The 23,979-nt window shown below is 47.4% G+C and overlaps 1 protein-coding gene and 1 long non-coding RNA gene across 6 annotated transcripts; both read left to right on the top strand.

Moving 5' to 3' along the window:
• The first annotated feature begins 1,732 nt into the window (after window positions 1-1,732).
• Window positions 1,733-12,339, top strand: POLR2E (RNA polymerase II, I and III subunit E). Of its 5 annotated transcripts, none has more exons than XR_013636994.1 (8): window positions 1,733-1,975; window positions 3,709-3,883; window positions 4,906-5,021; window positions 8,170-8,250; window positions 9,624-9,682; window positions 10,238-10,316; window positions 11,289-11,409; window positions 11,460-12,339. XR_013636994.1 is itself a non-coding variant. In XM_078857849.1 (8 exons), the coding sequence occupies exons 1-7, from the start codon at window positions 1,919-1,921 to the stop codon at window positions 11,352-11,354; spliced, it is 633 nt and encodes a 210-aa protein (XP_078713975.1). In that variant the 5' UTR covers window positions 1,733-1,918; the 3' UTR covers window positions 11,355-11,399; window positions 11,450-12,339. The 5 variants fall into 5 exon arrangements, 2 of the variants coding, with proteins under 2 accessions (XP_078713975.1, XP_078713974.1); XR_013636993.1 differs by having other exon boundaries at window positions 11,289-11,419; XR_013636992.1 differs by having other exon boundaries at window positions 11,289-11,429.
• An 8,799-nt stretch (window positions 12,340-21,138) lies between these two features.
• LOC144933204 (uncharacterized) lies at window positions 21,139-23,752 on the top strand. The gene is made up of 3 exons (XR_013636991.1): window positions 21,139-21,500; window positions 22,281-22,332; window positions 23,548-23,752. It is a non-coding gene; the product is annotated as an uncharacterized LOC144933204 (long non-coding RNA).
• Window positions 23,753-23,979: the final 227 nt, after the last annotated feature.

The raw sequence follows: 23,979 nt of genomic DNA, 5'->3' as shown, positions 1-23,979 counted from the left end.
ACACACAACAACCACACACACAACAAACCACACACACAACAACCACACACACAACAACACAACAACCACACACACAACAACCACACACACAACAACACGCACACACAACAAACCACACACACAAAAACCACACATACAAAAACAAACCACACACACACAACAACACACACACACAACCACACACACACAACAACAAACCACACACACACAAACAACAACACGGAGTGTGACGGTGACGCCACCACAGCGCTCGTGCCAGGCTAGGTGCATCTCGTACCAGGCTAGGTGCACCTGGTGCCAGGCTAGGTGCCCCTCGTACCAGGCTAGGTGCATCTCGTACCAGGCTAGGTGCATCTCGTACCAGGCTAGGTGCCCCTCGTACCAGGCTAGGTTCATCTCGTGCCAGGCTAGGTGCCCCTCGTACCAGGCTAGGTGCGTCTCGTGCCAGGCTAGGTGCATCTCGTGCCAGGCTAGGTTCATCTCGTGCCAGGCTAGGTGCCCCTCGTACCAGGCTAGGTTCATCTCGTGCCAGGCTAGGTGCCCCTCGTACCAGGCTAGGTTCATCTCGTGCCAGGCTAGGTGCCCCTCGTGCCAGGCTAGGTGCGTCTCGTGCCAGGCTAGGTGCCCCTCGTACCAGGCTAGGTGCTTCTCGTGCCAGGCTAGGTGCATCTCGTGCCAGGCTAGGTGCATCTCGTACCAGGCTAGGTGCATCTCGTACCAGGTTAGGTGCATCTCGTGCCAGGCTAGGTGCATCTCGAACCAGGCTAGGTGCGTCTCGTAGCAGGCTAGGTGCACCTCGTGCCAGGCTAGGTGCATCTCGTGCCAGGCTAGGTGCACCTCGTGCCAGGCTAGGTGCACCTCGTGCCAGGTAGGTGCCTCTCGTACCAGGCTAGGTGCACCTCATGCCAGGCTAGGTGCATCTCGTACCAGGCTAGGTGCATCTCGTGCCAGGCTAGGTGCATCTCGTACCAGGCTAGGTGCCCCTCGTACCAGGCTAGGTGCCCCTCGTACCAGGCTAGGTGCATCTCGTACCAGGCTAGGTGCACCTCGTGCCAGGCTAGGTGCCCCTCGTGCCAGGCTTGGTGCCCCTCGTGCCAGGCTAGGTGCATCTCGTGCCAGGCTAGGTGCATCTCGTACCAGGCTAGGTGCATCTCGTGCCAGGCTAGGTGCATCTCGTACCAGGCTAGGTGCATCTCGTGCCAGGCTAGGTGCATCTCGTACCAGGCTAGGTGCATCTCGTGCCAGGCTAGGTGCATCTCGTACCAGGCTAGGTGCATCTCGTACCAGGCTAGGTGCATCTCGTACCAGGCTAGGTGCATCTCGTACCAGGCTAGGTGCATCTCGTGCCAGGCTAGGTGCATCTCGTACCAGGCTAGGTGCATCTCGTGCCAGGCTAGGTGCATCTCGTACCAGGCTAGGTGCATCTCGTGCCAGGCTAGGTGCATCTCGTACCAGGCTAGGTGCATCTCGTACCAGGCTAGGTGCATCTCGTGCCAGGCTAGGTGCATCTCGTGCCAGGCTAGGTGCATCTCGTGCCAGGCTAGGTGCCCCTCGTGCCAGGCTTGGTGCACCTCGAGGCGGACCACGTGCGCGGTGGGAGCTCACTAATAGATTCCATCGTTGCACGGAATCGTCGCGCTGCGATTCAAAGAATCGATTCTCATCGCCGAGGCGGAGTGGGGGGGGAAAGAAAAAAACCTCCGAGATGGCACCGCGCGCGCACACCCGCGCGCATGCGCAGTAGCGACTCGCGGCGAGGAGAGAGCAGGCCGTGGTAGTAGGGCAGTGGGGACCGCAGCCCGGGCGACAGGCGAGGCGGGCAGCAGCAGCGCGGGTCGGAGGGGACCGAGCGGGGTTCGCAGGGCGCTGGGAGGGGTCCCCGTGAGAGGTCGAGCAGCAGCAGAAGCAGGGCCCCACCATGGATGACGACGAGGAGACGTACCGCTTGTGGAAGATCCGCAAGACCATCATGCAGGTGAGTGGCGCCGAAACCTCGGATAGCGCTGTGGCTCCAAGGCCTAACGGGGTGGCTTCTTGCCTAGCGGCGTGGCTCAAAGCCTAGAGGCGTGGCTCCAAGGCCTAGCGGCGTGGTGCCAGGCACTGCCGGGGTTGGCTCCTTGCTTAGCGGCGTTGCTCAAAGCCTAGCGGCGTGGCTCCAAGGCCTAGCGGCGTGGTGCCAGGCACTGCCGGGGTTGGCTCCTTGCCTAGCGGCGTGGCTCAAAGCCTAGCGGCGTGGTTCTAGGCCTAGCGGCGTGGTGCCAGGCACTTGCCGGGGTTGGCTCCAGGCCTAGCGACGTGGCTTCACTGTGATTACGAGTGATTATGAATGACACAATTCCATCAAAGTTATGCTTGACCCCCATATCTGGTGTCACGCAGAAGGGTGCTGATCAGGGATCTCTACCATGCCCGATGTACCGTGCAGTCCCCAGCCATTATTCACTCTGCCTCGCTTGCCTGTCTATGTACAATGAAGAAGGGGCATTGCCCGAAACTTCGCCTATGGTATACGTTTTGTTGTTACGGCGCTGTTATTGGGAAATGTTGGGTTTGTGTTCTATTTGCTTGTACACCACTACCAGCGCAAGAGCAGCATCGCCAAATAATTAGTTTGATCAGGGATCGGATCGGTCCATCATTCCTCCCCATTTGACGAACCAGAACCACCAATGGAACCTCATTTGCCAGTAAAAAATATGATAATAGTTTTTTTACCCTTTTATCTGGCAACAAAACTGACACCTTTTATTTACAAGGAGTCTTGTTTGAATAGACCAAAATACCTGCAGTCATAATGCAATTCAAGGACAGTGCATACATTATCAGAGTTATGTTTTTTGTTTGCATTATGACTGCAGGTATTGTGGTCTATGCAAACATGACTCCTTGTAAAAAAGGTGTCAGTTTTGTTGCCAGATAAAAGGGTAAAAAACAATTATCGAACCAGAACCACTTTGAAGGAATCCCCAGGAGTTGCCCCATGCGTCTCCTGGCGCTTGATGTAGGGAATTGACACTTTTGGCTTAGGGCCGCCAACTTGTTTAGATTTGGTGCCACGCTTTGGCGTTGTTGGCACGCTTTAGAAGTGTATCGACTCGCTCGCACACAAGTGAGCTTACATCTCTGGAGGCGGCAATTCCTCTTGTCACTGCAATTAAAATGTTCACCACTTCGCCTTTAAGTGCGGCGCTCTGATTTGCGGGGCAGCGAATATGAAGAGACGTAGTGATTGAAAACTAATTTCTTTCGAACTGATTTAAAGCTTTCGTGACTGCAGGGATTCAGCTTCTTGGTTCTTTCGGTAAAGTCACGTAGAAGGGAAGTAATAAAATAATAAAAATAAAACATAATAAAATTATTCTCACGACGTTTCGGCCACAACGCAAGCAGCCGTCCTCAGGTGAAACCAGGTCCGTCGAGGCTTTGTCGGCTTTGTCGCCTCGACAGACCTGGTTTCACCTGAGGACGGCTGCTTGCGTTGTGGCCGAAACGTCGTGAGAATAATTTTATTATGTTTTATGATTTTATTACTTCCCTTCTACGTGACTTTTCCTAAAGAACCAAGAAGATTCTTTAGAACTGCTTTTTCTATTTAGTTTGTTATCCTTTTCCCCGCACGGTTGGCTACGTACGGTGCGAACGAAGTTCAATATACTGTCCGTACGTACAGCACTGCGTGTGTATCTGTCGCTGTCCCACCGTGTGTAGCTGTGCCACGACCGTGGGTACCTGGTGACCCAGGATGAGCTGGACCAGTCCCTGGAGGAGTTCCGCTCTCAGTTCGGGGACAAGCCCAGCGAAGGGCGACCCCGGCGCTCCGACCTCACCGTGCTGGTGGCCCACAACGACGACCCCACCGACCAGATGTTCGTCTTCTTCCCTGGTACGAGAACTCGCACAAAGATCCCCCCGTGTGGCCTTAACAGACTGTTGGGGCAAGTGCTGTTAGCGAGCTGCACCTATCAAGGCCGGCACGGCACACCAGGGGGTGGGCGGCCAGCACCACTTGATACAGTAAATTTTAGCTGTGACGGTCCCACCTGATGACGGAGACGTGTTGCCTCCAAAACGTCGTGATTTATTATTTGATTTCTATTATTATTTCTAGAATGTTTATTATTTATTTATTATTATTTTATTTTACCCTACGTGACTTTACCGAGAAAACCTAGTATGAATCCTTGCAGTCACGAAAGCTTCAAAACTAGAATCAGCACCACTTTGTCTCGCGAGTGGCGATGTTTTACACACTGTACCAGGTACTCATTTGAGGCAGAGTTGACCTAGGGGAGGCCCAAGACCAATTAAAATAATCATCACTGGTGTTGACCGTGAGCAGGAATTGAACCCGTGCCGCCGGGTTTGTAATGCAGCGCGCGAACCGCTGTACTACCGCTCCCCACATACATCCAAATCCATATCCACACACGCACGTGACTTGCGCACTCGTGATTTCAGTTATACGTGCATGCAGCTCTGCATGTGCATACGCATGTCCACAAGCAAAAATTGCAAGTGCACTTGCTCGCTGCTGGTAGGGCAGTTGAATAATCAAAATGTCCTTTATATATCCAGAAAAGCTCCACTGATTCCATAGTCATTGGAATGTTTGGTCAATTTCTTAACGTGTTTTTTGTGCTGATGGAAGAAACGCATGCAAATCATGAGATAATACTCAAAAAAAGATATACAGATTGGTCAGCAACCTGCTGGTGTACTACAATCTACCAGCCACCTCTACTCTGCAGTTGGATGTCTCGCACGAGTGTCAGTGCGTTGCACTGCGCTGACCATGCGTGCGCGTGCTGGATTAGAGGGGCACGGCGCGTGGGTGTAACACGCGTGTGGGTGTAACACACGTGTGGGTGTAACACGCGTGCTCTGTGCAAATCCGTGCCGTCACAGAGGAGCCCAAGGTGGGGATCAAGACCATCAAGCTCTACTGCCAGCGCATGCAGGAGGAGAACATCACCCGGGCCATCATCGTGGTGCAGCAGGGCATGACGCCGTCCGCCAAGCAGGTACAGTGCTGCATGCGCCACGCGGCCCCACCACATGGCTGCGTGCCATGGCCCCTCCACGCGGGCCCACCCTGTGTCCCCACCACGCTGCCCCACCGCGTGGCCTCACCACGCTGCCCCACCACGCGGCCACACCACACGCCCCTTCCCAAATGTGGCCCAATGCAGCAACCCAAACCCTCTACACTTTAAACCCACATCAGCTGGGAATAAGCAGCATTATATAGTATCATTCACTCATGGCTAGTTTTTTTATTATTTGCTACTGGTGTACTCACCTCGTGTGTAAGTCACTTCTTCGATTAATTATTCCAACGACAAAACATGCCTTCAGTTGCAGGCCTGCTTATTTGTTAAATTATGTACTCATGAGCTATGGCATGGACACAATCCTTGACGTGTCTCCTTGAACATGACTACTCAACCGCTGGCCTAGAATCAGCCGTCGGTTTTAACTCCTCCTGCCTCAGCCTAGTAAAACATACTGGGGGTGTTCATCCTCCAATTTCAAAGACTGGTACATTTTTCCATTGATCATAAAATCGCTGTGTTTTTGACCACGGTCCCGGGTGGAGACATGACTTTCTTCATTTCACACCTAATGTTTCACACCCGCAGCCCTGCCATGTAATCTACATAAACAAAGCAGTCTCTCTAAATCTAAACAGTAATTCACAATACATGGTAAAAGCCAGGCAAGTGATGTAGAGACACTTCGTTAAGGAAACGGCAGATGCGTCACAAATCATTAGGGAAAGGGGCCTCCCCTGTGCACATCACTGGAGGCGATTTAACTCGTGACAAGATGCTAAGCAAGAGGGAGTGTGCATGAAGAGACAGCCAAAATGTTTAATGATGAAATATGGACAATTTTCGGATGGAGGTGGCCTTGTGTAGGACTTCTTCTGTCGTATAGAAACAGCAACATTTGCAAGGGCAGATGGAGTTTAGATAACCAGTCAAGAACATCGTCTGATGGGAGAAATTACTTTTTGTCATCCCACTGGGAAGGGATTACAAGGGGCGACTGTTCACAATGCGTTCCGTTGGGTGAGGTTTGCCCGCACAGCTGAAATGCGGTTCGTCTTGTAACCCTCATCACCGCTCGTGCAGAAGATATGATATGATCCACACCGCCCTCCTTGAGAGGTCCCGGTGTTGTTCAGGGGGTGGAGTGTTTGATGACAATACCCAGGCATGTGCTTTGTTTTTATGGGGATGATGGTTAGGCCCCACTTGTTAGTGCCATTTTCAGCAGCTGAGTCTCGCAACGCCTTCTCAGAGAGAGCAGCATTTACCAGGTCATCAGCACACATAACACAGTTGACCAATATAGAGTTATCCCATTGTATTTGTACCAGATGGAAATTCCTCTGGTAAAGCCATCGCGAAAGCTTCTGGAATTATGTGGTCAAATGTACGTTAATGTAGGAGCCAGAGCACGTGTCCGTTGCACCCCCAAGGTGAACAGGGAAAGGCTTCGTGACCGCGAGGCCAGGTGGTTTGGCTGTGGGATCTTCAATCGGGCTCATGTTTTTTGTCGTCTGCATTCCCGCACATCGGGGCCGCCACTTTTCGGTCTTCAGCGATGGTCCATTCCAGAAGGACCTCAGCTTTCGTCCACAGTTGTTGGTGTGACTTTAGCCTGGGTGGTGGCGTTGTGAATGTTCTTCGTGGATGCCCGGAGTTGAGTTTGTGATCAGTTTTAAACGTCCTTGCTTTTTATTTCTTCTATTTACTTTTTCTGTTCATTTTCAATTTGTGGCTTTTTTTATCAAATATAATTCCATTTCAAAGAAATGAAGGCAAGGGCTTAGTGGGAAGACACGGTGAAATGAGATTAGAGAGAGACAGAGGGAGTGGAGATCTGGAAGGCAGAAAGAGACGGTCATGAGAGATCTCGAAGGAAAATATTAACACTTGCATGGAGTTAATGGAGAAGAAAGAACAGGAAGATAAGAGACACGGGTCTCTAGGTGAGAGAGATAAGGAGGAGGTATTTACATATGGCAGACGTGCAGGAGAAGTCAGAATGAGAAGCCTGTCGCACTCGGAGAGAGCCACACGCAAGGGGGGCTTGAGAGAGCCGTGAACTAGCGATGAGACACAGAATCACGTGGAATTAAATGAGATGACATGGAAGAGAGATGGGGCACACATGCAGAGACTGGAGAAGATTACACATGTGTATGCAGGTGCCTGTGTGTGATCTGTGTCTTTGGGAGGAGCAATGCTCGCAACAATGAGCGGCGCGCCGGGCAGATGAAACGTCGCAAGTTGGCCTAGTGGGGAGCACAGGTGGTGCATCTGCCAGTCATCCCAGTCGGTTAACCCGTAGCATCTGGATATGTCCCGTGACCTCCCATCAGTGAGCCATTGACACTTCACATGGCCTCAAAGTGCACCCAGCCAGACACAAGCTCTGTTGTGCCGAACGGCAGCTGCTGAAACCGTTCTGTGTCACAATTCCTAGTTGACATTGTGTGTGTTGCGATCCCGTTGTGTAACTGTGGTTAACATGTTGTGTATGTTGTGATGTGCTGTGTGCTGATGTGTATCACAGTCTGTGGTTTAATGTGCTGTGTGTGCTGATGCTGCGTGCCACATCTCTGGTTGACTTGCTGTGTGTGTTGTGATACGGTGTGTCAGTCTGTGCTTGACATGATGTGTGTGTTGTGATGCTGGGATGCTGTGTGTGACATCTCTGGTTGACATGCTGTGTGTGTTGTGATGCTGTATGTCCTAGTCTCTGGTTGACATGCTGTGTGTGTTGTGATGCTGTATGTCACAGTCTCTGGTTGACATGCTGTGTGTGTTGTGATGCTGTATGTCACAGTCTCTGGTTGACATGCTGTGTGTGTTGTGATGCTGTATGTCACAGTCTCTGGTTGACATGCTGTGTGTGTTGTGATGCTGTGTGTCACAGTCTTTGCTTGACATGCTGTGTGTGTTGTGATGTTGTGTGTAACATATCTGGTTGACATGCTGTGTGTGTTGTGATGTTGTGTGTCACAGTCTCTGGTTGACTTGCTGTGTGTGTTGCGATGCTGTGTGTCACAGTCTTTGGTTGACATGCTGTGTGTGTTGTGATGTTGTGTGTCAGTCTCTGGTTAACTTTCTGTGTGTGTTGTGATGTTGTATGTCACAGTCTTTGGTTGACATGGCCCCGAAATACATCCTGGAGCAGTTTCTGCAGCAGGAGCTTCTCATCAACATCACAGAGCACGAGGTAATAGAACTCGGGAGGTTTTCTGGAACTCTGCATGCCTTGGTTATAATTACTGGCATTGCATATTCAGCTCTCACACGCTATCCCTCAACGGTCATGTATTATATAGGTTGAGTATTCAACCAATCCGTGATACAATTTGTCGTCTTTCTACAAGGATATCATGGTCCCTGTTGGAAACTATCCAAAGGAAATCATTGTTACGTGTGCGAATTGACATCGTCTGTGAAACCCTTCCCAAATTGTATTGGAGGTAAACAACAACAAAAACTCAACAGGTTCATCAATACAACTGTGGCCTTACACATCGGATTAGTACTGGCGTATATTAATGCACCTCGATTTGATCTAACAGAGTACAATACGAATATTCTATTAGGGTTTTCCACCTTTTTTCTGGCAACAAAACTGACTCCTTTTGCAAGGAATCATGTTTACATTAACCACAATACTTGCAGTGCAAACAATAAACAATCCTCTGATAATTTATGCATTGTCCTTGAAACTGATTGGTCCACACCAAAAACAGCTTTTCTTAGAGCCTAGTCTCATATGGTGTTCGACCAGATGACACCAAAAGGCGCACGTACGAATATTGCATGAATATTTTTCCAATCCTAGATTCATCGAGTGACATTACATTTTCTCAAATACAGAAATGGAGCCCCCCACGTTTGACGGCTGACTTTGTGCTCTTTGCCTTTCGGCGTTCTTTGGGCTTCAGCACTGGTGAGACAGAGCCATGAAAGCGGCGGTCTCCCCTCGGGTGCAGGCTACTCAATTTCAAGGACACTGCATACACTATCAAACCATATTTGTTTGCGTGTTTCACCAACAAGCATGTGTGGTTAATGCGGACTTGATGCCTTGTCATAGGCACCTGTTTGGTGTTTGAGCATCTTAACACCGCCTGTATTATTGCCAGAAATGTTACACCCTTTTCTTTTTATATCATCTTGATGCTGGCAAAATACGTCTGGTCATATGAGTTGACATCCAGGACTTGGGCATGTGCTCGCACATAGATGTGCCAGTGTGTGTACAGCTTTGTGATTATCTGCATATGTATATGTCTGCAATGGGGGAGCGGTAGTGCAGTGGTTAGCACACTGCGCTACGAACCTAGCGACCCGAGTCCGGATTACCACTCTCAACCAATAACCGTAGCGAACATTTTCACCGGTATTTAAGTGAGCACATGGTACGATTTGTAAACATCAACACTGGGCAGACAAAGGCAGCCGGGCATGGTACTAGCCATCCACCCCCTTGTGTGCCGTGCCAGCCTTCATAGGTGCTCGCAGACAGCACTTGCCCCAACAATCTGTTAAAGGCTATATGGGGGATCTTTGTCTATCTGTGTGTGTGTGCAGTTGGTCCCAGAGCACAACGTGATGACCAAGGATGAGGTGACGGAACTCCTGGCAAGATAGTATCCTCCGCTGCTGCCCAGCCTCTGCCCCTTGCCACTATGCACGCACCATACACATCAACTTAACAACGAGGATTTCATCGCTAGTATGATTCATGTTTGATTTTTGTGAGGCTATGTAATAATCGGACTAAATTTGGGACGTTAAGAAGCCTCTAGCACCCAACATGGCCCAAGAGGGCCAAGTTTAATGTTGCCAATAATTGTTTCAGCTTAACGGTGAGTTTAAAGAACAATCCTCACAACTAAGTTTAGGAATCTGATGTGACATTTTGTTTAAAACTATGTCAAACAGCACCAGGACAAGATCCAGGAAGACGGATTAATCCAGGAAGCCTGAATCACTGCCAAACGTTACGGTTCAACTTTTATTTCTGGAATAAAAATAATACCGTCGAGTCCCCATTGATGTAACCACGGCAAAAGGCTTCAGGGGTGCGTGCGTGGGCGTGCTTGTGATGACGCACGTGCGGACGCGCCGGTGTGCGCACGCCTAGCGCCTGGTGCGCTGGGGGGCTCTTCGCGTTGCCGCTTGCCTCCTTGACGGCATCGCAGCAAGCTGAAGGAGTCTCAGCTGCCTCGCATCCAGCAGGGCGACCCCGTCGCCAGGTACTTTGGGCTCAAGCGCGGCCAGGTGAGCTGCGTTCCTCGCCCAACTCTCCCGGCCAACGGCAAACAAAGTCGGAAAACCGATTCAATGTTTCAAGGTTAAATACTGCATCGCGAAAATCCGCAAATTCCAGTCGAGATGTGTGCGTGTCATTTTGTTACATTCATGGGTGACGCCGCAGTAGTCACACTTGTACCTCACAGCAACATGGCTCTGGGTTCGATTCCCAACTTTGATGCCTTTCTCTGTGGAGTTTGTATGTTCTGCCTTCGCTCCGCATGGATTTCCTCCAGGGTTCTCCAGTTTCCTCCCATTGCAAACAAATACATGAATTGTCGTCGATGTTGGCTAAACATCCAAAAGCTGTAAAACGGTTTTGCAAGTTGCCGAGTTGGAATTACCGAAGGGAGCAAATTCACCGCTTGGCAGAACCATCCTGAAAAATAATCTTGAGACTCGGGTTAGCAAAAACATTTTAAAGCGTAATTTATTATTTCTATAGCATAAGTAAAAGTAGAAAAACGGTTTGGGTCACATCCCAAGGATGTGCGGGGCTGCTAGTTAATAAAAACACAATTACAACAATCACGTTGTTTACCTTTCCTATACTTGGCACTCCTATCGCGTTTTTTGTGTTGTTGTACCGTTCTGACCCCGTGCCCCTACTGGGCATCTGTAAAACAAAAAACGAGCTTTATAGCTCATCGGAATCCTCCAGTACAAATAATATTCTGATTCTGATTTAGAAAAATGTTATTCTGGCATTGCAGTACATAACGTGATCATGAGAAATGGTGGAAACTTGGAGAAGCTTCATCCAGCAGTGGGTTGACCATGGCTGATGATGATGATAATGAACGTATACTACTGGCACTGTAAATGATGCAAAGTGTCATATTTGTGACTAGTTTGTGAGAACATGATATTTAGATCAAAATAACATGTGGTGGTGGTATGTCTGTGTGTGGTGGTGGTGTGTGCGTGATTGTGTTTCAGGTGGTGAAAATCATCCGGCCCAGTGAGACGGCCGGACGCTACATCACCTACCGCCTGGTGCAGTGAGGACAAGCCCTGCTGGCTGGCACAGGCTGCCACAGGCTGCCACAGGCTGCCACAGGCTGCCACAGGCTGGCACAGGCTGGCACAGGCTGCCACAGGCTGGCACAGGCTGCCACACGCCCACACCGCCAGATGTGGGAATTACAAAAGTCTCGCACATGGATATTTTGGGTTTTAAATTTTAAGTCATACATTTCACAAATGTCCAAATTCAGAAAGTATCTTCGTGATCGCGCATAATAATTTTTTTGTTTAACTTGACAGTTCAAAAGTGTCGGTGTATGACATGCATTGCCAATTTCTTTCATCAATATTTTCTAAGTTCTTGCCGATCTTCTTTGAACAGATTAGGTTTTTTTGTGTTTGGAAATTATAGTGCTACTGTTTTTCATGATGCCATTCTATTTGTAGCCAAATATTATTTGTTTTAAGGTTTCCATTCAACACAGGTTATCAGAATCTACAATACAAAGTTACTTCAGCATCAGAGGGAGGGTGAGCGAGCTGGTAAGAAAAGATGTATGTATGTTGAACTTCTTTCGCACCATATGTAGCCATCCGTGCTAATCGGAGGTGCGGGAGAAGGACAACAAAACGAAACACAAAGTTCTAAAGGAATTAGTTTTCAATCTAGATTCTGATTTAAAAGCGCATAGCTCCCAGTAGCTTCCTAATATCGGAAGGAAGAGCGTTCCAGTCGGCCACGAAAGCGCGCGACGCGGCGAGCGTCTTTGTCCAATGGCTATCCAAGATGGCACCGCTGCTGCGAGGATGACTGGGTATGGTGACGGTTGGAGATGGAACCACACTGGAGAATGAGACCGGACCTTGTAACTGGCGGCGTTTGCTTTTGGCGGGACTTTTATTCTCAGAACATTTTTCCCAGTTGTGTAAGTTATTTTTTTTGTCTCAACATTTTCTTTTTTTTTTATATATAAACTGACAGTTTCTTTCTCAGTGGAAAAATAAAAGACTCTGTGACTGTCAAGGACCCCGTTTAGTGCGTTCTGGTTCTTGGCTTGGCGGTCGGTGTCAAGCCACGCGTGGGAGGGAGATGGGCCTGTGGAGCCTCGACTTGTTTTTATCACATCGTCATCATTACGATCCATGGGCAGATAGCCCGTGGGTATTCACTGGACATTTCAGCATTTATTTCTAGTTTCCTCTGTCTTGTACCAATATTCGCAAGTGGTGGCCAAATATTTCTGGCACTAATCTCTCGTGTCGTCAAGCCATCCTCTGTTAGGTCTTCCACTCTGTCCGGTTCCTTCCATTTTTCTGAACAACACACTTCATTTTGCTGTTGTCCATCCTACACGTGTCCAAATCGTGCCAGGTTCCTCTTCTCATTCATCACTGCTTGCATCAGGTCATCTATGTGCAACTTTTTTTCTTCTACATTCACTCTGGGTCCAGCTTAGATGCAGTATCCTGTAGCAATACATTTCTCGTGCCAATATATTTTTTATCACATACAGCAAGCCAATTGTAGACAACTTTGCATGAAATTGTAAAAAAAAATTGCTTGATTTTCAACATGCGCCACCACGCACGCGCAACGACCACCCCAGTGACGGTGCACGGACGCCAGCAAATCTTCGGATTTTTGGCCCTGGGGTTTGAGGTCCCACTGATGCCCCCACTGCAGCTGTTGTCGGTGCAAACAATAGCGAGCCTCGCTGCGTATTCGTTGTATAAGTTAGCCATTGTGGTTTATAAAGCTCTGCGTGGTCGGACCAAGGTACCTGCGGTCCCGAGTGATCTGCCACACGGCTGGGGTTGATGCTCTACTTCGCTCTTCAGAGCAGGAGCGACTACTACGACTACTCTCCCAGCCTCGGCTCTTGCGCTCGACGCTTAGAGGATCGGGCCTTCTCTAGCGTTGGCCCAAGGATCGCTACGAGCCACAGGGTGTTTAGGAGTGCGAGACTCACTTTTCTCGTGGCCTTTTACTAAAACATTACTCAATTGTCTTTGCATTTTATTTTCGCGTGCAATGGTTTGATACCCCGCCTTGAGTGGAGGCGATATTACATTTAAAATAAATACAGTTACGGTCAAATCAATACAGACGTATGTCGCCGTGTGTGGTTTGAAATCCAGTTACGTATAGATTGATGCTGCTCTTACAGATCCAAGTTGTAATTGCGGGTCACTGATTTCGGTTCGGTCAGTCCCCATCTCCATGCATCACGTGTGACCAGCGCTCTAGTGGAGCCTGACAGGACACGCTTCCTGATTTCACTCAAGCACGTGTACGGTCATGATCCCAATTCCACAGCAGTCAGACCGTACAACGCCTGTCATGATGCCGCACACGATCATCTTTGGAATCACGTTTTTGCTTTGGCGGTCCTGTCCATTGTGTGTCCGGTGCAGATGGTTTAAATTTAGTTTTACAAATATTTGTCATTTCTGACTTAAGCTCGTGTCCTGACATGTGTTTATCCAGTATCAGGCACACTATGATGATGATGTGGCCTGGTCTATAGCCTTGGCAAGGTCCTCCACAGTTGCGTGGCTCCTGGAGGAGCCGACAGATGCTCCGCGTTCTTTGTTGAACTATTCGGCTCCTTTTTCAGAAGCGACCTGGCCACAAACGATAGCTCAGCGGAGTGGCTTATCACGTGGAAATGTATAGCAACTAAATACTCTAAACGAATCTTGATTTGAAGCCTCTTCGTGACTGCAGGAATCCATCTCTTTGGTTCTTTCGGTAAAGTCACGTAGGTATAAAATAAAATAGATGACGTTTTGGGCGCAACACAAGCGTCCGTCATCAGGTGGAAAAGCATGGTCTGCTGCTGAGGCAGACTGTTTTAAAAGGTGTGAAATGGGTGTAGCCCAAGGGTCATAAAGAAGTGGCCGGGGCTAGTGATGTTAATGTGAGAAATTTGCATGTAACTGTAAGATAGTAGAGTGGCCTCCTCAACGGGCAAGTCCACCTCAGCTGTACTTAACTCGCTTGGTTTCTCTAATCAAGGACATCTCACTGTCTCCGGATGATTTGCTTGTCAGTTTCGATGTAGTCTCTCTGTTCACCAATGTACCTGTACTTGATACCATTGCAATCTTCTTGGTTCTTTCGGTAAAGTCACGTAGAAGGAAAATAATAAAAATAAAACATAATAAAATAATTCTCACGACGTTTCGGCCACAACGCAAGCAGCCATCTTCAGGTGGAAGACGGCTGCTTGCGTTGTGAGAATTATTTTATTATGTTTTATTTTTATTATTTTATTCTTTTCCTTCTACGTGACTTTACCGAAAGGACCAAGAAGATGAATCCCTGCAGTCACGAAAGCTTTAAACCATTGCAATCATTGAAGACTTGGTCCAATAAGGACTGAATCCAGATGTACCAACTTTGGTAAGGCACTGTCTTACCAACACATACTTCACCTGGAATGGTACATTCTACAGACAAAATGAAGGTACCCCAATGGGTTCTCCCTTATTGCTAGTGGTAGCAAATGTTTTCATGGAAAATTTTGAGAAAGAGGCCATCCAGACATCGACCCTACGTCTGTCCTTGAGGAGATACGTAGATGACACGTTTGTCATCTGGCCACATGGCCTGCCAGCACTGAACCAATTTCTCAACCACATCAATTCCATACACCCGTCTATCAAATTCACCATGGAAGTGGGAAAGGATGGCAAGCTACCATTCCTGGATGTTTTGATCGAGAAGAGACCTGATGGCTCGTTGGGACATTCAGTCTACAGGAAATCCACCCACACGCATGCCTATCTAAAGCCTGACTCCCACCACCGTCCGGCCCAGAAGAATTCCCTCATCAAAACACTACACCATAGGGCCCGTTGCATCTCTGACCAGCACCACCTAGCCAGTGAGTTGGAGCACGTACACCAAGCCCTCAGGATGAACGGATACTCGGACCGTACGATCCGCAAAGCTGTCTCCCCAGCCATGCGGGGACAACCTTCTGAGGATCCAACCAAAACCATCACTTTACCGTACATAGCAGGGGTTACCAAAAAGATTTCCAAAATCTTAAACAAACATAAGATCCAGGTTTGTTTCAACACAGTACACAAAATCCGTGATTTAATCCCATCTGTAAAATGATGTGATTCCTGACATGCAATACCCTGGTGTCTACAAACTGAGCTGTGGTTGCGGCAGCAGCTACATTGGGGAAACGAAACGACATGTCTCGGACCGCGTCCGTGAACACAAGGCAGATCTGAAACACGGTAGGACCAATACCTCCAATGCCTCTGCCGTTGCAGGATGGGTACAAATTGAGCAATTATTGGAAGGACGTTATTAACCAGGTAAAGTCTTAACTGACTGTGATGTTTCCATCCAACCTGCCTATGTCAGCTGTTATTTCGACTCTCTGTGTGTCTCTCTCTGCCTCTCTCTTAAATCTCTCATGCTCACATGTCTGTTGCATTGCACTCTCATGCCTTTGGATTGCACTCTCATGCTCACAGGCCCTTTGTATTACACACGTTGGGTTGCACTCCTTCGTCGAGGAGGCCGCTCTTCTTCTTTTCTACAGTTACATGCTAATTTCTCACATTAACATCATGCTAATCTCTAGATTTGAAGTTTTCGTGACTGCAAGGATTCATATTCTTAGGTTTTTTCGGTAAAGTCACGTAGGTAAAAAATTAAAATTAATAAAAGTTAAACAAAAATAAAATAAAAATCACGACGTTTCGGAGGCAACACAAGCTTCCGTCTTCAGGTGGAACCGTCACAGCACGATAGCTGTATCAAGCAGTGCCGGCCCGAGCCTCTTGGGGGCCCTAAGCAGAATTTGATTTGGGGGCCCCCCTCCCACCACGCAGACTCATCTGTGCTAGAAGATTATTGACACAAATGTCACACTATAATGTTATAGCGAATATTATAAACGAATACAGTGAGGTTATGTATTAATAAAAAATAAAAACAACACTTAAAATACTTCACTCTTTTATTAAAACTTCTGAATACAAACGGTCACAAAAAACATATTAAATAAATTATTTGCAAATGTGCATTAAATGTGCAATCTTTTAAATAAAACCAAAATAGACAAACATTAATCTAATCAAAAATAGAATGTTACAAAAAAAAAGATACTTAAATAATGAAAGCAAACATAAGAACAGCAAGGGTTCAACAATGTCAACTGTACAACAATGACCTCAAAATCGTTCCTTCCTAGCTTTTCTGGAGGCAAAGTCACTAATGACATCATTGTATGGTATTGCTTGGCCAACTTTGTTATTAATACTAATGACTGCAAGTCCACTTAGTCTTTCCTGGGCCATTGATGATCTCAAATATGTTTTTATCAATTTGAGCTTGGAAAAGCTCCTCTCTGCTGAGGCAACTGACACAGGCAGAGTGCAGGCTATCCTGAGAGCTACCCAAAGATTTGGGTAAAGCTCACACATCTCATTTTGTGAGAGGTATGTGAGAAGCTCAAAGGCAGTCATCATAGTTTGGGGAAGTTCAGGAAGACTCTCTATCTCTACTGCCAGTGCGCTACCATCAATATCAGCCTCCTCTCCACAAGAGAGTTTTTCCCCAAGAAGCTCACATTGTTCCCTCCGGACCTTTTGATCTAGCTCCCTAAAATTGAGCAGCACTCCAAAGTTCTCTTTAACCTCACTTAGAGACTTAAATCTATCCTCCAATGACAGAATACTACGGTCCACTACAGCATTAAAAAATGACACTTCCAGCCTCTTCATAGCGTCCACTATCGGCTCATCTGCAGCCTCATAGGCAAAGTGCCTTTTTGTAGAACGCAATCGCTTCTCTTTCAGCACTGCTTCTGTGTTCATCCGCTCACAAATTTCTTTAGCAGATGTCTGTGCATCACAGAAGCCTGTTTTTCGGTAACTGATAAGTTCGCCTTTGTTCTTTTTTACAAGGTTAACCGCTACATCAAGCTGCATGTTGGTTGACTGTAGAAGCTTGCTCGTGATGTTAATTTTAGACAAAAAAAAACGATTCGGGGGCCCCCTGGTGGCCAGGGGGCCCCAAGCAGCCGCTTAGTTCGCTTATGCCTCGGGCCGGCCCTGGTATCAAGTAAGAGAAATTCCAAGAAAAAGTCCTTGTATATATACTGGTTGAGGGTGGGAGGAGCCAAGGTAGGCCCTGGATATTATTATTGTGAGGTTCGGTGCGGCTGAAGCACGCTGTTAGGAATGAGCCTTTGTTGTGTAAACTGGTTGAACTGGGAGGTTCCAAGAGTTGTCAAGGTGCGGCTGATGTAAAGGTGCGGCTTCTGTGAATGGGACTGAGCCTTTGTTATGTAGATGAACAGCACTTTGCTACGTTGCTGGGATTAATTCTAGATTTGCCAAATATGTGTGGTAAAACTTAAAGCAGGAAAACCAGTGTGTGAAAAAAGAAGAAGAAACTATACGGTAACTGAAGAATAGTGCCTGTCAAGTAAAATGGTCCAAAAATATGTGTAGTTTTTTCTTTTATTTTTCTTTTACTTTAATTAATTAAAAAATTTACCTACGTGACTTTACCGAAAAAACCTAAGAACAGCATGCTAATCTCTCACTTTAACATAGCCACTTCCGTGCCCTCTAATTTCTTACATTAACATCATGCTAATCCCTGACTTTAACATAGCCACTTCCGTGCCCTCTAATTTCTCACATTAACATCATGCTAATCCCTGACTTTAACATAGCCACTTCCGTGCCCTCTAATTTCTCACATTAACATCATGCTAATCCCTGACATTAACATAGCCACTTCCGTGCCCTCTAATTTCTTACATTAACATCATGCTAATCCCTGACATTAACATAGCCACTTCCGTGCCCTCTAATTTCTCACATTAACATCATGCTAATCCCTGACATTAACATAGCCACTTCCGTGCCCTCTAATTTCTTACATTAACATCATGCTAATCCCTGACTTTAACATAGCCACTTCCGTGCCCTCTAATTTCTCACATTAACATCATGCTAATCCCTGACATTAACATAGCCACTTCCGTGCCCTCTAATTTCTTACATTAACATCATGCTAATCTCTCACTTTAACATAGCCACTTCCGTGCCCTCTAATTTCTCACATTAACATCATGCTAATCCCTGACATTAACATAGCCACTTCCGTGCCCTCTAATTTCTTACATTAACATCATGCTAATCCCTGACATTAACATAGCCACTTCCGTGCCCTCTAATTTCTCACATTAACATCATGCTAATCCCTGACATTAACATAGCCACTTCCGTGCCCTCTAATTTCTCACATTAACATCATGCTAATCCCCAGAGGTGGGACAAAGTCATTGTTATGCAAGTCCAAGTCGAGTCGCAAGTCATCAAATTCATGACTCGAGTCTGACTCGAGTCCAAGTCACATGACTCGAGTCCACATCTCATAGGTGGGACAAAGTCATTGTTATGCAAGTCCAAGTCGAGTCGCAAGTCATCAAATTCATGACTCGAGTCTGACTCGAGTCCAAGTCACATGACTCGAGTCCACACCTCTGCTAATCCCTGACTTTAACATAGGCACTTCCGTGCCCTCTAATTTCTCACATTAACATCATGCTAATCCCTGACTTTAACATAGCCACTTCCGTGCCCTCTAATTTCTCACATTAACATCATGCTAATCCCTGACATTAACATAGCCACTTCCGTGCCCTCGTCGAGGAGGTCGCTCTCCTAGCTAACATTTACATGCTCATTTCTTATTTTTGAGGCTTTTTGGTCGTCGGCTGTTCGGGTTTCGTGGTGCGGGAGCACGCCGACCATGTAGAGTTTGATGAAACGTCCCAAGAAGTTGCACGTGGGTCTTGATAGGCACTCTACATTCAGATGGTACAAACGTAGTGACGGCCCCAAACCTGCGGTAAGTTTTGCCCTGAAAAGGACCTTTGGTGTTGGGCTGTGTTCACGCGTAACTGGATTATACGGGATAATGGGTGTCGGATACTTCTCAGTAATAATTTAGGCCAGTGTGTGTCGGTATAACCACTTATTTCAAGTGCAAAAGAGTTTTTTAAGGCATTTAAGATGTATTGCGTTCTCTACACTTTCAGAGCCGACGTGCTACTAATGCGTTAATTAAAAGTGTGAAACACTGGGAAACCGACTGTCACACAACTACAGCAAGTCTATCTCATCAGCAAAGCGTCCATGACCCACGGATGTAATTGATTTAGAGACTTAATTGCATTTTAGCAGGGCAACACTTTGTACATTTCCAAAATTAATAATCTTGCGTGAATGAAGTTGGGAGATTGTGTAACAACTTTTTCAGAATGACACGCTTATCTTTTTGGACATTTGTGTTTTTTTTTCTGGACAATAAACCTGGCCTGGTCACGCTATGCCAGAGCGACGGACTCACTATTGCAGGAGATACAAATCCCAGTCTGTGAGTTGACTCAGCAACCCCTCTCGCATAAAACGCAATAATAATACTAGCACTGTGTGAACAACAGTGGCTCTCATGCTGAGCAATTGGCCCTTGTTATGGGAACGTGGAATTTCCAACCGCTGGCTCGGCCACCAGCAAAAGTCAGCTACACCACAATATCATAATAACAACCTCTATTTTATAAAGCGCCTTTCATTTCGAAATATCTCAGAAGCATCACATTGCTCGCCTGTGCAGGGAATGATGCTCTGGCTTGCCTGATATGCTTGGGAATTGTGGCGTTGAGGATTGATGGGGCAATGGAGTGCCGCAATGCTCGGCTGAGTTACTGCCGAGTTAACACAATCTGGTGTACGATATATATATTTTTTACGAAAACGATTGCCCGAAAGCTCACGCGAGGTCGCACTCGGGTGTGTGGCCGCGGGCACACGCGGTGCAGCCGTGGCTATCTTACGATCGAGCGAGTGGAGAGAATGGAAAGCGCCCTCTCTTGCTCTCGATTTACCAGGAACCCATTTTACAGGGAAGGGCATCAAGCAGTTTTTTTTTATTATAGCGGTCGTCACTAAAAACGTCACAAAAACAAACTACTCCCTTGGGGCGGATTGTAATTTCAAACATGTTTAAGAAACGCAACTTGCCACGTGACTCCGTGATAACGCAAGTGGCTCGAAATCAGAATGTCACAAGTTCACATCCTGGCTGTGGCGTCCACCCAGCCCATCATTCCTCTGAGGTTGATAAAAACGAGTACCACTTTGTGGGAAGGATAACAAGTGCTTGCCTTCTGAAAAACAGCTTCATAGCTCTTCGGATTCCTCCAGTATAGATACATATTTTGATTCTGAAATTGCCACCACCATTGCAATGTGAAGCTCTCGCCACATTCCAAGGGCTGCTAACGAGAGATGGGCAACTCCCCAAGTCCCATTGGAGCAGGATATCGCTGATTTTAATTGCACGGGCAATTTAGTAAAATCAAACTTCAACAACTTTATCCTTCCTCCTGCAATAGAAGGGGGGCTGGTGTATCTTGTATTGAAGAGCGCGTCTGAAGTGATTCAAGCCGAGATTGAATGATGGTCAAATGTTACCCGACCCGGTGGTTGTGTAGTGGGTTCGAATTAGGTGCACACACACGCAGCTTGGAGGCAACACTATTTATTAACGGTAAGTAATATAACACTGTACATGAGGTGGTGACCACCTTCCTCAACTCACTAACACTCTGGAACGCGACACAGACTGGACCAGGCAGGCAATGGCCTGCCTGGTCCAGGACGACGACTCGTGATGTCTTCACTTCGGAGTACAGTACAACAGCCTTGCTCTGCGTTCACACCACGCTTATATCTGCTTTGGCGTGGCTGGCTCCACCCCGGCGTGGCTGGCTCTCTTCAGGCCACGCCTCCCTTCCCAGGACACGCCTCACTTCCCCCACCTCTGGGGAGGTCCGGATCCCTCCACCACGTGACCCCCCAGGCACCCCCTTGGGGCCCCCAGCCTTCGTACAGGCCGACACAGTAGTGACCGTTCTATGTCACTACAGTTGTAAGAGAATGGCCAATTGGTAAAAGGCCAATGTGCTGCTGCTGCTATAGCGGCTGTAAAGGAGCGTGCGGCCCGCGAGCGCCTGGAGGCGCCACGGCGGAGCGAGCAGCACGACACGAAGACGAGCAAAGCCGATAACGAGCGAGCTGCCTCGTCCATCTCATTCGGACGACTGCCGGGACGAGGCGGCAGCGGTCGCGAAGGTTCACAACTGCACACGCAGCGTAATTAGCTGGGGCGCGCTGCGTTGTTTTCACAGCAGTCGGTTGACTGGCTTCAAGTAGGGTTTGCCGCAAACCTCTGGTACAAAAACACCGGGACATATTGGTGGGAAGAAGAATGCCTCAATGTCAGAAGAGGGGAGAGCATTGTATTGGCTGGTGCAACATCGTTATAATTGCGCAACCGGCAAAAACCAGGGACACGATGTCACCGGGAAGACCTTGCAGAGGACGATCCCGTGAAAACGAGGACAGGCGGCTTAGCCAGACTACTTGCAACTTAACTGAGAAAGAAAAAAAAGGATTAAGTTAAGGCTTTAGCCGCGTTGTCGGCAGCTTCGGAATCTCCCCACCATCAATAAACGTTATAATGACGTCACAATGGTCTTAAATTCATATCTAAAAACCAAGTACTGTACAATGCCACTCCTGCCAAATTCACGCTGACGGAACGAATTCCCATCGTACACAATACAATTTGGATGTGTATAAATGCAATCGTATTTCAAGCAGTTGTCGAGAGCAGGAGGCGTTTTATATATTTTTTAAGCAAAGGAAGTAAAAGAGGAAAGTCCTGACCATGGATTTGAAAAGGTGTAGAGCAGTGGTTCTTAGCCTTTGGTTCTGAACCGTTAAAATGCATAATGTTAACAAATACGTAGGGTTTGATGAAACAAAGTAGTTGTACTTACGTGCCCGTGTTTAATTTGTGTTTTCGATGATGTCCCTTAAAAAAACCTCTGGCATGTCTCGCACCCCCAGAGAGGGCATCTCGCACCCCAGGGGGTGGTGGAAGGGAATTCCAGACTCCACGGTAACGCAGCCTGAGTCCAGTTTTCCCGGCGGCGACGGCAGAACGCATTTATGGGGCCCAACCGCACCCTGCACTTAGCCAGGGCAGGGCCCTGCCACGATGCCACGTGGTCGTCGTGGTGCATTTGGCCCGTGGGGGGAATCTTCACCAACCCCCACACCCAGTGCCGGATTAAGCTAGTGCGGGGCCTGGAGCATGTGTTACAAAGGGGCCCTCAATTAAAAAAAAACACAAATATGAAAACACACATCTTTTACTTGCATAGTAAAGTAACTGTATTTTTTCATTTTCTATACAGCCAGATAATACGACAAATTGCAAACCTTAAACACCCAGTCGTTCATATTAGTTGAAGGCGGTATAGTACTATAGTAATAGAGCAAGTGCAGAATCACTGGACCGGAATTGATAGCTTGAAAGCATTTAGCGCGGGGCGCTTGAATGTGCGGGGCCCGTAGCTATTGCTACACACGTAGCTACTAGACGTGCAGCTACTACACGTGCAGCCACTACACGTGTAGTAGCTACTACACGTGCAGATACTACACATGTAGTATCTACTACTACACATGTAGCTACTACACGAGCAGTAGCTACTACACGTGTAGTAGCTACACGTGTAGTAGCTACTACTACATATGTAGCTACTACACGTGTAGCTACTTTTGCTATGATGATAATCCGGCACTGCCCACACCTCGTTTGCGAGTTGGGCCTGGGTCACCCTGCAAAAAAGTGACAAAAACTCAGCAGCAAACGACATCAAGTACAGCGCTGACGCCAATTGATAGCAGCGCAAACAACGGAAAGGCTGCTGCAGCTCCTTACTATTAAAATCCCTTACCTTTATTACTGCTAACCCTACCTCCTCCCTTTGTTGCTGCTAATCCTACATAATGCACGGGCATAATATGACTTTGAGACCCCCCCCCACCTCCTACGCATTCTACAAGTAGTGACTAATCCCATATCTGCATTTGCCATAAATATGCTAAATTCCTCTGTTGATATGCAAATTCCTTTGTCAAGGCGCCCTTCCTCCTTTAACCCAGCTTAAATATACGCTGCCAAGCTTGGTGGTGTTCATTCAGACGCTGTCTTTCCGACAGACCTGTTCTTCACCTGAGCACGGCTGCTTGCGTTGTGGCCGAAACGTCGTGAGAATTGTATTTTATTATGTTTTAATTTTATTATTTCCCTTCTACGTGACTTTAGCGAAAGAACCAAGAAGAAAAAGAAAAGGCAACTTGGGTAATGCTTGACTTAAAGCTTTCGTGACTGCAGGAGTTAATATTCTTTGGGTCTTACGGTAAAGTCACGTAGAATGGTTCAGAAAATACCCCACGTGACTTTACCGAAAGAACCAAAGAGTAAAGAAACGACGACGTTTCGATCGCAACACCTGATGACGGGTCGCTTGTGTTGCGATCGAAACGTCGTAGTTTCTTTGTTGATTTTATTATATTTTTGAACTTATCTACGTGACTTTACCGAAAGAAACAAAGAATTTGCGTAATGCTGCCCAATTTTGCAAGATTCCATTGGGGGCCGTCCATAAATGACGTCACGCATTAAGGGGGGGGTCAGATTTTTATGACGATGTGTGACGAGGGGGGGGGGGGTGAGAAATGTGACGTCACATCAATG

Source organism: Lampetra fluviatilis, chromosome 6 (genome assembly GCF_964198595.1).
Source record: "Lampetra fluviatilis chromosome 6, kcLamFluv1.1, whole genome shotgun sequence".
NCBI classification, from domain to species: Eukaryota; Metazoa; Chordata; class Hyperoartia; order Petromyzontiformes; family Petromyzontidae; genus Lampetra; species Lampetra fluviatilis.
Note: the sequence above shows the minus strand (reverse complement) of the source record. Positions and strands in the feature narration are given on the sequence as shown.

Excerpts from the sequence above, each read along its gene's own strand:
- POLR2E (XM_078857849.1), top strand. The coding sequence starts at position 1,919 with ATGGATGACGACGAGGAGACGTACCGCTTGTGGAAGATCCGCAAGACC. Across the intron at positions 8,251-9,623 it reads TCAACATCACAGAGCACGAG|TTGGTCCCAGAGCACAACGT; the intron begins GTAATAGAACTC and ends GTGTGTGTGCAG. Across the intron at positions 9,683-10,237 it reads ACGGAACTCCTGGCAAGATA|CAAGCTGAAGGAGTCTCAGC; the intron begins GTATCCTCCGCT and ends ACGGCATCGCAG.